The 15,590-nt window shown below is 41.0% G+C and overlaps 1 protein-coding gene across 2 annotated transcripts in view; it reads left to right on the top strand.

Moving 5' to 3' along the window:
- The window catches only part of LOC138952731 (polypeptide N-acetylgalactosaminyltransferase 5-like), a 49,053-nt gene extending 33,744 nt beyond the window's left edge, over positions 1 to 15,309 (top strand). For both annotated transcript variants that reach the window (XM_070324446.1, XM_070324447.1), the window contains exons 4-12: positions 39 to 205; positions 2,423 to 2,587; positions 3,213 to 3,414; positions 4,649 to 4,766; positions 5,255 to 5,434; positions 6,858 to 6,992; positions 7,939 to 8,034; positions 8,967 to 9,092; positions 15,108 to 15,309. In XM_070324446.1, the coding sequence (XP_070180547.1) occupies positions 39 to 205; positions 2,423 to 2,587; positions 3,213 to 3,414; positions 4,649 to 4,766; positions 5,255 to 5,434; positions 6,858 to 6,992; positions 7,939 to 8,034; positions 8,967 to 9,092; positions 15,108 to 15,263 (1,345 nt within the window). In that variant the 3' untranslated portion in view covers positions 15,264 to 15,309. The remainder of the gene's footprint in view (positions 1 to 38; positions 206 to 2,422; positions 2,588 to 3,212; positions 3,415 to 4,648; positions 4,767 to 5,254; positions 5,435 to 6,857; positions 6,993 to 7,938; positions 8,035 to 8,966; positions 9,093 to 15,107) is intronic.
- Positions 15,310 to 15,590: the final 281 nt, after the last annotated feature.

Below are 15,590 nucleotides of genomic sequence, written 5' to 3'. Positions count from 1 at the left end.
TATAATACACTCGTTAACTGTGCCTATTTTTTGTTCAGGTGCAAAGAGAAAGTTTACCCGGTGAAACTGCCCAACGTTAGCGTGGTGATCATTTTCCACAACGAGGCGTGGTCAGTGTTGCTGCGCTCCGTCCACAGCATACTGGACAGAACTAAGCCGGACCTGCTGGTGGAGATTATTCTTGTGGATGATTTCTCTTCCATGGGTAAGGCTGTTTTCTGTGTGTGTGTGGGTGTGGGTGTGGGTGGGTGTGTGGGTGTGTGTGGGTGTGGGTGTGTGTGTGTGTGGGTGTGTGTGGGTGTGGGTGTGGGTGTGGGTGTGTGTGGGTGTGGGTGTGTGTGTGTGTGTGTGTGGGTGTGTGTGTGTGGGGGGTGTGTGGGTGTGTGTGGGTGTGTGTGTGTGTGTGGGTGTGTGTGTGTGTGTGTGTGTGTGTGTGTGTGTGTGCATAAGAGAGAGAGAAAGTGCGGAAGAAAAACAGAGATATATGTTTATCTCAACCTTGCCAAATGAGTCGTAAAACAAGTGTGTTAATGACATAAATAATATGTAAAACAGCTACATGTAATATGAAAATTCAAGATTCATTATAAATACATCACAGAGAGAGAGAGAGAGAGAGAGAGAGAGAGAGAGAGAGAGAGAGAGAGAGAGAGAGGGTGGGGGCTGGGGGGGGGGGTGGTGAGGGAGCGGACGGAAACAATAGGAACAACGAGCACTTCTGCTCCTAATATCGACACATAATAATGCTATGTTTTAAACCCGAGAATAACAACATCTGCCACCTCAGTATTGATTCTTCAACCTCAGCTGTTGGAATTTTTGTGAGAGTGTTAAAACACGAGTAATGGAGAGGGTCGAAACAGAGAAGCACTGTTGATTATTGGGGATTTGTGTACCCAGCTGTGATTTTTCTCGGGGCTCCAGTATTACTAAGTTGACATGACTTTCCTGAACATGTACGTGAGCGAGAATAAACGAAACGTAGCCACCATGCAGTCCCCTGCCACAGTCACTCAAAATTTCGATTCAGTGGTTTAAACGAAGGTTTAATTGATACAGCCACAAGCCTAGTACAATGTTGTTGTTTTTTTAAATACAGAACAATGACGACACGTTACAGTCTTTAGCGCACACATTATAACACACGTTTATATTTTGAAATTTTCGTGACAATTATGATGGCATAGGTACTCAAGCATATGTGTGAATTAAATATACGTGAAGAGTAATATGGCATGCAGCTGCAAAAGATTGTGAGGATTGTACTGTTCTGTGAATACTGGCCTATTTAGAATGTTGCCCGTCAATGCAGTCCGCAGGTAAGGGGATGAACTCAGGCTCATTTTGCACACACATACAAAATATATCGAGTTGGATTTCCTTTATTAAACTTTATTATAGCCAATCGCCAGCGGATCAGTTGTTCATTCCTTGACTTTGAAACAAATGGTTGGCATCTAACTGGATTCCAATGCGAGTTCGGCGAGGAATTTAGTTCCGAGAACCATGCTCACTGTAAAGCTCACAAACTCACAGCGAAAGTGTTAGGGCAAATCAGGAATAAACGCAAGCAAGAGGGAAAAGGTGGGTAGCGCGACTCTGTTGTTGCATGCTATCCCTTGGGATAGCAGCCCGAATTTTCTTTGGAACATTTCCCGAGGACAATATAAAAAGGAAAAGTAAAGGAAAAAAGAAGTCTTGCATGTTAGCTTTTGTTGGCATAAAACTATTTTCGCTCATGGATGGGTGTCTTTTTGTAATAATTAATATGTCGAGCAGAGACTATTTGGATACATGGCTCACACAATAAAGAGAGTAGGCTGGCTTGTGCCAGAGTTTTATTTTCATTTTCCCCCTTAGGCAGTATGTTACTGCACAGTTTTATGGAGACATCAAGGGTTTTATTACTTTCGTGTGGTTGGAACGAGGATTTTACGATTTTTGTTATAGTCTGGCTGAGGAGCAGGTGGTGGAACGTTTTTCAAAGCAACTTTTATATAGTACTTTAAGAAGAAAAGTTGATCCTGTGCCTGTGCATGCTCGCTTGTGACTAGGTTTCAGTTTTTGCAGATGGTTTTATTTCCAAAGTGATAATGCATGTGCGCGTTGTTGGGCACAAGCGCGCATGTGTGTGCGTGCATATGAGTGTGTGTGTGTGTGTGTGTGTGTGTGTGTGTGTGTGTGTGTGTGTGTGTGTGTGTGTGTGTGTGTGTGTGTGTATGTGTGTGTTTGCTGTATGTCTGTCTGTCTGTCTGTCTGACATTCTGTGTCGCTCTACCAGTCAGTCACGTAGAAAGGATATTAACGCGCACTCATCAGTGTTCGCATGCAGTTATTCCATTCGCGCTAGCAATACTAATCATTTTACAAAATGTTGTAAACATCAAACTCTAAAAATCGTGTTGTCGTTGATTGTGTGCAGAACATCTGAAGAAGCCACTGGACAAGTATTTCCGAGACTACCCCAAGGTGAAGATCGTGCGCGCGCCAGAGAGAGGGGGGCTAATCAAGGCCAGACTGCGGGGTTTTGAAATCACCACTGGGGAAGTGGTTGTCTTCCTTGACTCGCACATCGAATGCACGGAAGGTGGGAAAGTTACACCCAGTAATCCACTGGTACTTTGTGTCAGACGTTGAGTGAAAAAAAACAACCAGCAACAGAATAAAGTATTTCTTTTGCATTTTAGAAGATTTTGCAGTGCTTTAATAAGAGCTGGGATTTTTCTTTCTGTTGGTAGGTTTACTTTACTGATTAATAGTCGATTATCCGATTACTTGATTGATTATGTGATTGATTGATTGGTTGAAAAAGCGTGAGTCGAATACTGCGTTATTCATAACAAGTTTTGTCTTAGATGCATGAATTTTCTTAATTGTTAAGGTTTCAATTTAAAATGTATGTACTGTTTTCCCAAATCTTGTTTTACACTGGTCATGTTTTAAGTATACAGGAGCAGACCAGTGCCTTTTTAGGAATTAAATTATTTATTACAACAACAAAAATCACCACCGTGCACAGACAATACCCGGGGTGCTCATTTTAGGTACATGACCAAGTGGATGAATCATCTTATCCCATGTAAAGGCCTGGCAACATCTGAGACGGTGAGGCCAAATTGTTTTCACAAGGCGTATAGTTGGCCTTTTAAATGAATAAAACAATTTCTACTTTTGTTTTTATACTTACGTTTCGTTTTTTAATCAATGTGCAGGGTGGGCGGAGCCAATGCTGTGGATGATCTCTAAAAACTACCGAACAGTGCCGTTCCCTCTGATTGACATGATCACCACCAGTGACCTCGGTTACAGCGCGCACGACTACTCTCCTTACGGAGTCTTCAACATGAACACCATGACCTTCAAGTGGTCCTCACAGCTGACCAGAGAAAAGAAACCACAGACAGAACCAAAACCGTAACTAGTACTCTTTTTCACTTCTTGCAGAATATTATTATAATTTGTTGTTTTCACGAGGCGTTGATGTGTACAATTATGACGTTGCAAGCATCTCACAATCCCTGGCGGCCGGTTTATTTCTTGAGGATGAAAGTCGCGTGTTCATATCAGTGCTTGTTATTCTCTCAGGTGCCAGGAGACTGGTTCCCCATAACTCTCATACACATGTGGGTGGGGACATAGCTCAGTTGGTAGCGCGCTGGCTTTGTAGCCAGTTGGTCGCTATCAGCGTGGGTTCGATCCCCACGTTCGGCGAGAGATTTATTTCTCGGAGTCAACTTTGTGCAGACTCTCTTAGGTGTCCGAACACCCCCGTGTGCACACATGCGCATGAAAAGGATCCCACGTTCACAGCGAAAGTCTCAGGGCTTGGAAAACACAAGACACGCATGCATCATCTCGTCTCCGATTATCATGATCGTATTTCGATACTTTGACGAGACAAACCCAATGGCAATGCTGGTGTGTCGAAGAAGACAGCCACAGCGGGCTTGTTCGAATCAAAGTATCACACCATATCTTCAACGTATTACCTATAGGCTACCTGCCCCAATCATAGACCAGTTGGTCTAAAAGGACGTTAAACCCTAATAGTCAGTCACACATGTCGTGGAAATTTCCCTTTATTTATCAGATTGTTGTAGAATAAACAGACAAAATGAAAATAAACAGACAAAGTGAATAGGCTTCAAAGCACACTAGCTACTGCTTATTTATTTGTAATGGAGAGCTCATAGTTTACGTTGCGCGTGAATTTTATACAGGGATTGAAGAATTAGTGTTACTGTGATGTATTCTTGAAGGAATACAAACCTGTTTAGGATGGGAGATTAAATTATGCCTTTCGCATGTTGGTCGGCTATTGCCCTTTTGACTTTTTCTCCGGTAAACGATTGAATTCCATTTCATTACAAATGCGAGGTCACGAAAAATCAAGTGTTTTTAAGAATACGTGTGAACCTTCTTCTTGAACAAAAAAAACCCAACAAGAACAACAAGAAACAAACGGATAAAAACAAACAACACAAAACGAATAAACAAACAAACTAATCGACAGCAATATAGTGGCTGAAGATTCCAGAGAAAGGGATGAGAGGGTGGAAAGCATACGCCAATATTTTGGTTGAGATTAAACAACCAGTTCGGTCAAAGAAATGTAAAAGTAATGACATGCATAATTATGACGTTCCAGGTCACCCACAATGCCTGGCGGCCTGTTTGCCATCTCCCGGAAGTGGTTCATCGAGCTGGGGACCTATGACCCGGAACTGGATTACTGGGGTGGCGAAAACATGGAGCTCTCTTTCAAAGTGTGTGTTTTATGGGCGAATGAGCGTGGGACTGATCGTTTTTTTGAATGCACGCATATTTACTGGTAAAAGAATTGGCATGATGTGCTCAATGATTTAATATTATGATGTAGAAAATTCTATCCAATCTCAGTGAGTAAGATTCTTTCTTAATATAGTCATTGTGTTTTTACGGTTGTGGCATTTGAGCCAACATTTCTTTTCTTGATCTATAGAACTGAAGACAATACTAATTCACCACCGAAGTAGCTCATTTTAATCGACACTCAAAAATCCCCCCTCCCCGCCCCACCTTCCATCACTTATACAAGCTTTTTGTTGTTGCTTGCCATTTTAATTTTATGAACTTTATGGTTTTATCTTGTAAGTCATGATTCAAAACCCCCCCAAAACGCCTCACATGAACCAAACATGTACCAACAACATTTCTTTTCTCTCTTGTCACCCTCTTTCTCACACAATTTTTTGCAATAAGTTTTCCGTTGCAGGCGTGGATGTGCGGTGGCTCAGTGGTTATAGCGGAGTGCTCTCACATCGGTCACATCTTTAGGTCTCACAACCCCATCAAGTGGACAAATAACCTTGGCAACCGTAACTATGTGCGGGTTGCCATGGTGTGGCTGGATGAGTACAAAAACCACTACCTGGAGAGGACCAAGTATAAAATGGTAGGTACTTCTAATCATATGCTACTACAAGTGGAGGGGGGGGGGCCTTGTCGTCCTCACAGTAGATAACCTTTTAGGGACATGTTTGTGGTGATATGCTAAAGAACTGGTAAAAGTGGGGACGAAGGGAGGATGACAGGAAGGGTTAGAGTAGTGATGATAATAATTTCACAAGAATTTTTTGGTTCAATGCTTTTGTTTTGTGGGTTCAGTTGTATCCTACGACGCGAAATGTTATAAGTTTGCAACGCCAAAACTGTGACCATTAAGTCATGAGCTTTTTTGATTATGATTTACTTCTTTGTATTTGTGTATTAGACGATTTTTGAAAATAACTGTCAAGATTTTATGGGTTGTGAAGGAGCTGCTTTCCTTGATTTCATAGAAACACTGAGGCAAGCCTACAATGTCACGTAAAGCTTGCCTCAATGTTTTTGATTTATGGATAAAAAAAAACAATAAAAAAAAACTTCCCCAACCCATGAAAACCCGACAAAGTAATTTCTGCAATGCGTCTATTCTTTTGCTATTTCTCTTATGTTTGTGTAATGACACTGAAGTTTCAGTCTCTGGAAACGAGATTTCATGAGTATGCCATTCCATTTTTTCTTGTGCATAATGTATGTTATTGGAACGTTAAAATATTGACAAAACAAAACGTTACGTTCACAGATATCGACCCAGCGGTCTTTTAATTGCACAGACAAACACTAATTAGACAACAATTATCTGACAAAATGTCTTTGTGTTCCCTTCTTCTTCTTCTTTTCGATCGCCGATCACACTTGGAGTCCAGATCTTGAGATATAAATAGTGGTCCTCTGCAGCGCAGCCACCGGCCCGTACAGCTTGTTGTGCAGGGACTCCGGCAATGGCCAGATTTCCTCTCTCAGCACCTGGTGGTTCCTGCAGTCTCGTAGGATGTGGGCCGTGTCCTGCTCTGCTTCTCCACAAGAACACATGGGGGAGGGCACAACATGCAGCTTCCCGTGGAGATGCTGGTTAAGTCTGTTGTGTCCCGTTCTCAGGCGGAAGATGACCACCTGCTGTGGTCTGGATAGCAGGTGGTAGCTGTCCTGTGGCTGGGGCGTCCTGTGCAGAGACTTAATGATGGTCTTCATCTCTGTCAGGCTCACAGGGTTGTTCTTTTGCTCATCTTCTGCACCCAGCTTTGCCATCCTGTCCGCCTCTTTTTGTGTTCCCTGAAAGCGGCTGAACATTTTGTCAGATAAGTTTTGTCTAATTAGTGTTTGTCTACGTACTTAAAAGACCGTTGGATTGATATATCTTTGAACGGAACGTTTTGTTTTGTCAAAAACTTAACGTTCTAACAACAATCCTTTCTTGTTTTTTGATTCTGAATTTTGGAACGGTGGCAGTCTCTTTGATTTGTGCAAAATGTGTTTTTGTGCGCAATGTGCAGGGTGACTACGGAGATATCTCAGAGCGTCTGAAGATCAAGGAGACGCTGAAGTGTAAGGACTTTGGTTGGTATGTGGATAACGTGTACCCTGAACTGAAGAAACAACTCGTTCTGAACGCAACTTACGGTGGTGAGGTGAGTACAATATACTGTGTGTGCCTGTGTGTGTGTGTGTGTGTGTTTGTGTGTGTGTGTGAGTGTGTGTGTGTGTGTGCCTGTGTGTGTGCCTGTGTGTGTGTGTGCCTGTGTGTGTGCCTGTGTGTGTGTGCCTGTGTGTGTGCATGTGTGTGTGTGTGTGTGTATGTGCCTGTGTGCATGTGTGCATGTGTGCACGGTGTGTGTGTGTGTATGTGAGAGTGTGTATAAGTGCGTGTATGCGTGTGTGTGAGTGTGTGTGCGCGTGCACGCACGTGTGTGTGTGTGTGTGCGTGCGTTTGTGTGTTTGTGTGGGAGAGAGAGTATAAGTGCGTGTGTGTGTGTGTGTGTGTCTGTGTGTGTTTGTGTGTGTGTGTGTGTGTGCGAGGGTAAAAAATGTTTGTTTGTTTGTTTGTTTGCTTAACGCCCAGCCGACCACGAAGGGCCATATCAGGGCGGTGCTGCTTTGACATATAACGTGCGCCACACACAAGACAGAAGTCGCAGCACAGGCTTCATGTCTCACCCAGTCACATTATTCTGACACCGGACCAACCAGTCCTAGCACTAACCCCATAATGCCAGACGCCAGGCGGAGCAGCCACTAGATTGCCAATTTTAAAGTCTTAGGTATGACCCGGCCGGGGTTCGAACCCACGACCTCCCGATCACGAGGCGGACGCCTTACCACTAGGCCAACCGTGCCGGTCGGTAAAAAATGTACTTAACTCTGTTCCATCTGTCCCTCGTCATCATTTCTACCCGTAACTTTCCAGAATTTAACAAACATTCAGACAACTTAAAGCTTTATTAAACATTCAATTGAACGTCATCAAAGAAGTCTTCTTATTTTGGTAATATTTTGGAGATGGTTTTCTTGTTTAAAGGGAGGTTAGCAACACCGAATTGCTGTTCACAGTATTTTACACAGTTGTTTTCCTTGTAGTTTCGCCACGAGCAGAGCGGCCTGTGTCTGGACAAGCTTGATGATCAGCATGTGGGGCCGCAACTCTTCTCATGTCACCATCAGGGTGGTAACCAGGTAACCTCCCTTGTTGACTCCTGGCTTGAAGTGTAGGCGGGTTTCAATCTAAATGTTTTCGTCTAAATATCGACACAAAAACCATGATGTGTACAGAGAGAGTATCATCGCTTCTGTCTGACTGCTTGTCTGTCTGTCAGCCTGCCATTCTGTCTGTCTGTTTGTCTGCCTATCTTCTCTCTCTCTCTCTCTCTCTCTCTCCGACTCTCTCTCTCTCCTCTCTCTCTCTCTCTCTCTCTCTCTCTCTCTCTCTCTCTCTCTCTCTCTCTCTCTCTCTCTCTCTCTCTCTCTCTCTCTCTCTCTCTCTCTCTCTCTCTCTCTGATGTATTTATAATGAATCTTGAATGTTCATATTACATGAAGCTCGGACACGAACAGAAATGGAGTGGCACCAAATTTGATCATAAATAGAAGAGCTGTGTGTGTGGGTGTGTTTGTGTTTGTGCGTTGTCATTATAGATCATGCTGTTGCTGTCACCGTAGCTGAATTTTACTGGAAAACATAGACGGGCGCAGTGGCGTGGTGGTAAGACGTCGGCCTCCTAATCTGGAGGTTGTGAGTTCGAATCCCGGTCGCTGCCGCCTGGTGGGTTAAGAGTGGAGATTTTTCCGATCTCCCAGGTCAACTTATGTGCAGACCTGCTAGTGACTTAACCCCCTTCGTGTGTACACGCAAGCACAAGACCAAGTGCGCACGGAAAAGATCCTGTAATCCATGTCAGAGTTCGGTGGGTTATAGAAACACGAAAATGCCCAGCATGCCTCCCCCGAAATCGGCGTATGCTGCCTGAATGGCGGGGTAAAAACGGTCATACACGTAAAAATCCACTTGTGCTAAAAACATGAGTGAACGTGGGAATCTAAGCCCATGAACGAAGAAGAAGAAGAAGAAGACTGGAAAACGTACAATTCGCTTTTTTTGGCTGTTTCAGTATTGGTATCTGGCTGACGACAAATACATTCAGATCGAGGGCAAGTTTGCCTGCAAAAAAAGGACAGATTCCAACGTTATCGGTTTGTGTCAAGATTCACAGAAGGAACCGTGGATTTATGACGAGGTGAGTCTCTGTCTTAATTTGTTTCATGTTTTCCCTCATGTTCAATTATTACTCGCCACTTCCGTGTTTGTCTTTTATTTCTTCCTTAACTTTTTTTGTCTTTCTCGTTCTGCAAGTCAGTGAAAATATTTTGAGAAAAACATTACTCAGGACTATTTATACGGAGAATATTTTTCAGACTGAATTCTCTTGAGTAACACAAAGCCTGCATAGCAGGTGACCGTTCATCGTCAATGTTTGCAAAGAATGAGTAGGTATTTCCTTTACGTTTTTTAAAAAAATTTTTTACTGTACTTTTATCTCCGCCTTAACCCCAAATCCAAAAGAAAAGAAAAGAGAGACAGACGGAGAGCAGAAGAATAAAACAACTTTATAAGCAGCATAATGGTTACTGAAATAGGCACAAAGGGAGTTTGTCCCTCTTATTTTATGTTTTCTTTGTTTTCTTCGCTCTGTCCTTGCAATTTATTTACTGTTCCAAGCTTTTTTAATCTCCGATATTTATTTACCCCATTTTTGGGTGTTCTTGAGTGTCACTGTGATGTTTTAGTGTTTCTGTGCGTGTGTGAAACATTATTGTCCTTTGCGAGAAAGAAGAATTGCTTTCAGTTTTCCAAGCATAAATTTCAAAGATTTGAGCTGGCGGTTAAGGTTATCAAAAGACACATAAAAACAAGTCGCGTAAGGCGAAATTACAACATTTAGTCAAGCTGTCGAACTAACAGAATTAAACTGAACTCACTGCATTTTTACAGCAAGAGCGTATACTCGTAGCATCGTCAGTCCACCGCTCGATGCAAAGGCAGTGAAATTGACAAGAAGAGCGGGGTAGTAGTTGCGCTGAGAAGGATAGCACGCTTTTCTTTATCTCTATTCTTTTTAACTTTCTGAGCGTGTTTTTAATCCAAACATATCACATCTATATGTTTTTGGAATCAGGAACCCACAAGGAATAAGATGAAATTGTTTTTAAATCGATTTCGGAAATTTTATTTTTATAATAATTTTTATATTTTTAATTTTCAGAGCTTGTTTTTAATCCGAATATAACATATTTATATGTTTTTGAAATCAGAAAATGATGAAGAATAAGATGAACGTAAATTTGTATCGTTTTAAAAACAACTTATTTTTTTTTCAATTTTCAGATTTTTAATGACCAAAGTCATTAATTAATTTTTAAGCCACCAAGCTGAAATGCAATACCGAAATCCGGCCTTCGTCGAAGATTGCTTGGCCACAATTTCAATCAATTTGATTGAAAAATGAGGGTGTGACAGTGCCGCCTCAACTTTTACAAAAAAAGCCGGATATGACGTCATCAAAGGTATTTATCGAAAGAAGAAAATAACGTCCGGGGATATCATTCCCAGAAACTCTCATGTCAAATTTCATAAAGATCGGTCCAGTAGTTTGGTCTGAATCGCTCTACACACACACACACAGACAGACAGACAGACACACACACACACACACACACACACACACACACACACACACACACACACACACACACACACACACACACCATGACCCTCGTCTCGATTCCCCCTCTATGTTAAAACATTTAGTCAAAACTTGACTAAATGTAAAAACGGAGTAAAACACCCACACAAAACAAATAGAAGTAGAAGCAGTGCAGAAGACGAAGAATAATGAGAAAGAGAAGTAGAAAAAGAAGAAGAAGAAACAAGTCTGAACTGTGCACGTGCAGGTGACAGGGGCGTGGGTTAATCAGTAACTTCCGCAAACGTGTCTCTACTGATGCGGAAAATGGAAGCGACAGATTTGAGCAGAGTCGTGAAAAAAGTGTCAGGACACAAGCGCAGCCTGTCGCATCGCGTTTCCCCATTTTGCTTGACGTGTTAGGTGCAGCGCAGGTTCCTATGACACTAATTTATAATAATTTCAAAGCTAGTTTCATTAACGTATTGAACTTGTATCTTCTTCTTCTTCTTCGTGGATTTTTACGTGTATGACCGTTTTTACCCCGCCATTGAGGCAGCCATACCCCGCTTTCGGTGGAAGCATGCTGGGTATTTTCGTGTTTCCATATAACAAAATTCATATTCAAATGTTATATCCCTTCGCTGTGGCTTTTCCTCACTCAAGGCAGTATGCTTGTTGTGTAGACTTCTGATAAACCCACAAACACTGCGGCGGTTTTGGAATGGCAGACAATCATTGTGTCGCTCTTTGGTAACGGTTCTGTTTTCTATCGTCAGATAGACAGGCAGTTGTAGGTTGTGTTAGTCTAAGGCCAAAAAAAAAAAATAGGTCTGTTTACGGTAACCCGACCGACCCTAGTTTTTTCGCGCGACCCTAGACCTTTTTTTGGCATTTGGGAAAAAAAAAAAAAAAAATCTTGTTTTTTTGGCAAAATAACGTAAAAATATGGGTTTTTGGAAAAAAAAAAAAACAAAAAAAAACAATCCCGACCTACCGACCCTATTTTTTTGGCCTATGTTACCGTAAACAGACCTATTTTTTTTTTTTGGCCTAATGAGAACAAGAGAGGATTGTACCAAGCATACAAGACCAGACTCTCCAAGGCAGAACTCGACAAGACTGACCAGATAAAACGAGTCAAGACGTACAAGACAACGCAAGACAGGACGCGACAAACACATACACAAGACGATAATAGAGCAGACAAGACGACAAGAAGGACGATGCAGTTTTTTTCATTTTTAAAGGGAAATAAAATGGACGATGAACAAATACGAATTAAAGGAGCCTGTATCTTTAAATTCGTCCCCCACTTTGCAATCACCCTTCTCAGCTATGGGAACTATTCTATTATAACGCAAGAATAAAAAGAGAGAACCAAAATGTGGATCGCCACTCAGACAACAAACGATTCAATTTCTGCTTGTAGCACTGAACGCCCGATGGCGGCCCACACAGTGGCGGACCTTTTTCGTGACAAGCGCAATTTGCCCAAGTACAAGTCAGCTCTAACAGAGACTGAATTCCGCCCTGTTCTGCTTTGATTCCACTTGCCTTTTCGCTCATAAGAGATTGTCAGACGTGGTAGAATAAAAAGAAGAAGAAGAAGAAGCAGAAGAGAGGTGGGAGTTGTGTTTTTGGAAGCAGAAGGAAATGAAAAGGGGGAAATTGTCAAAAGAAATTAAAAAGGAGAGAAAATAGGGTACGGGAACAGGCGTCAAATTATCATTTTATTTCTTCTTCTTCTTCTTTTTTTTATATTTAGTCAAGTTTTGACTAAATATTTTAACATCGAGGGGGAATCGAGACGAGGGTCGTGGTGTATGTGTGTCTGTCTGTCTGTCTGTCTGTCTGTGCGTGTGTGTGTGTGTGTGTGTAGAGCGATTCAGACTAAACTACTGGACCGATCTTTATGAAATTTGACATGAGAGTTCCTGGGTATGAAATCCCCGAACGTTTTTTTCATTTTTTTGATAAATGTCTTTGATGACGTCATATCCGGCTTTTCGTGAAAGTTGAGGCGGCACTGTCACGCCCTCATTTTTCAACCAAATTGGTTGAAATTTTGGTCAAGTAATCTTCGACGAAGCCCGGGGTTCGGTATTGCATTTCAGCTTGGTGGCTTAAAAATTAATTAATGACTTTGGTCATTAAAAATCGGAAAATTGTAAAAAAAAATAAAAATTTATAAAACGATCCACATTTACGTTTATCTTATTCTCCATCATTTTCTGATTCCAAAAACATATAATTATGTTATATTCGGATTAAAAACAAGCTCTGAAAATTAAATATATAAAAATTATTATCAAAATTAAATTGTCCAAATCAATTTAAAAACACTTTCATCTTATTCCTTGTCGGTTCCTGATTCCAAAAACATATAGATATGATATGTTTGGATTAAAAACACGCTCAGAAAGTTAAAACAAAGAGAGGTACAGAAAAGCGTGCTATCCTTCTTAGCGCAACTACTACCCCGCTCTTCTTGTCAATTTCACTGCCTTTGCCATGAGCGGTGGACTGACGATGCTACGAGTATACGGTCTTGCTGAAAAAGGGCAGCTACTTGACTAAATATTGTATTTTCGCCTTACGCGACTTGTTTGAAACTGAAAAGAACTGTTTATTTTTGGAGAGAATTAAGAGCACAATCCCTTGTTTCTTTGTGTTTTGTCTCAAGTGTAAATTGTTTGTGTCATATGCTTGTCTAGTTTTCACAGTTTTTTGCTTTTTTGTTATATTTAGTCAAGTTTTGACTAAATATTTTAACATCGAGGGGGAATCGAAACGAGGGTCGTGGTGTATGTGCGTGTGTGCGTGTGTGCGTGTGTGCGTGTGTGCGTGTGTGCGTGTGTGCGTGTGTGTGTGTGTGTGTGTAGAGCGATTCAGACTAAACTACTGGACCGATCTTTATGAAATTTGACATGAGAGTTCCTGGGTATGAAATCCCCATACGTTTTTTTCATTTTTTTGATACATGTCTTTGATGACGTCATATCCGGCTTTTCGTGAAAGTTGAGGCGGCACTGTCACGCCCTCATTTTTCAACCAAATTGGTTGAAATTTTGGTCAAGTAATCTTCGACGAAGCCCGGGGTTCGGTATTGCATTTCAGCTTGGTGGCTTAAAAATTAATTAATGACTTTGGTCATTAAAAATCTGAAAATTGTAAAAAAAAATAACAATTTATAAAACGATCCAAATTTACGTTTATCTTATTCTCCATCATTTGCTGATTCCAAAAACATATAAATATGTTATATTCGGATTAAAAACAAGCTCTAAAAATTAAATATATAAAAATTATTATCAAAATTAAATTGTCCAAATCAATTTAAAAACACTTTCATCTTATTCCTTGTCGGTTCCTGATTCCAAAAACATATAGATATGATATGTTTGGATTAAAAACACGCTCAGAAAGTTAAAACAAAGAGAGGTACAGAAAAGCGTGCTGTCCTTCTTAGCGCAACTACTACCCCGCTCTTCTTGTCAATTTCACTGCCTTTGCCATGAGCGGTGGACTGACGATGCTACGAGTATTGCTGCGTTGCATTGCGTTCAGTTTCATTCTGTGAGTTCGACAGCTACTTGACTAAATATTGTATTTTCGCCTTACGCGACTTGTGTTCTTATTTATTCATGGGTTTTATTCCCGCTCTTGTCTTGTTGGCATCCCCCCCCCCCCCCCCCCACGCACATACTTTTTAAAATGTTTTTTTTTTAGCTATTTGATTCTTTTTTATGTTTTCGAGAAATAATATAAAACATGGTCTGTGACGCAGTTTTTATTTTTATGCTTTATTTAATACAATGTGCATATTAAGATGAGTTGCAGATAAGATTAGACTGAATCAATGCACGGGTTTACTAGAATGCTTTTGTTCAGTAGTCGCCAGCACAAGAATGTCTTAGTCAGTTCGTTGTTGGTGGTTTAGTCTCGTGATAGTCTCCTGTCATAATTATATTTCCTGATGTCAGGACTTTCAACTCAATTCTTTCTGGCATATTAATATAATCATTAGGCCAAACAAAAATATATGTTGGTTTAGGGCAACGTGACCAAAAAGGATAGGGTCGGTAGGTCGGCTTTAAAAAAAATTGTTTTCTTTTTAATGTAGTCGAATTTAAAGGAGGTTACTTCCCTTAGTCTCGGCATGGTTCGCAAAATGTGCCAAAAGTAGGTTTTTTTTGGTTTAGAAATGAAAAAAACACGTTTTACGGTCGGCGGGAAAAAATAGGTTCGGTCGGGTTACCCTTAAACCAACATATATTTTTATTTGGCCTTAGTTATTGGTATACCAAGGCATTCTGACCTTTGGTCAGGTTTATTATAAGGCGTACTAAATTTCGTATTATCGAAAAATGTGTTTACCAGTACTTTGATGCAATAAAATTGTGAACTCCCAAACACTATTTCTTATCCTAGTTATAGTAAGGGCGATTCAGAACAAATCCATGGATTTCCATGGATGCAGTTACTGTAAGCACCCGGCTGTCTCGTTTGTTATCCAACAAGGCGTAATTAATGTACTGACGTCATTCCTCTTACGTCATGTTGCAGAAAACGCGTCAGCTCATCCACGTGGAAACGGGAGAGTGTTTGCAGAAGAATATGGACCAGGAAAATTCCAAGAAATTAAAGCTGTTGCCTTGCAATACGAATTCTTCATTACAGCGCTGGACACTGGAGCGCCGTCAGGCCTTCAAGTATAGATGACGAGAAAATGGAGTTTAAAAATGTGCAATAAAACTATTTTAATTAATATGAACTGTCTCTGTTTATGTTTCTAAATAGAGTGACTGACTTGTTTTTTCTCGTTCGCTGGCTGAAATGTTTATTATGTATTTCGTTTGTTTGTACCACCTTTTGAGCACAGAGGAAACCGATGTGCACGAATAATGGGTGTATGTCGAGATGCTTGAAGGGTTATTTTTTTCTGAAAATGAACGTTCAATGTTTTCTGTTGAGCTATGTGTGTTTTTCTCTGTGTCAGTATATGAATAGAGGACAACACCACATACAACATACATAGACATATGCCCG

The sequence above is a fragment of the Littorina saxatilis genome, linkage group LG17 (assembly GCF_037325665.1).
Source record: "Littorina saxatilis isolate snail1 linkage group LG17, US_GU_Lsax_2.0, whole genome shotgun sequence".
NCBI lineage: Eukaryota > Metazoa > Mollusca > Gastropoda > Littorinimorpha > Littorinidae > Littorina > Littorina saxatilis.
The sequence above is the reverse complement of the archived record's forward strand: the minus strand, read 5'-3'. Positions and strand labels throughout refer to the sequence as shown.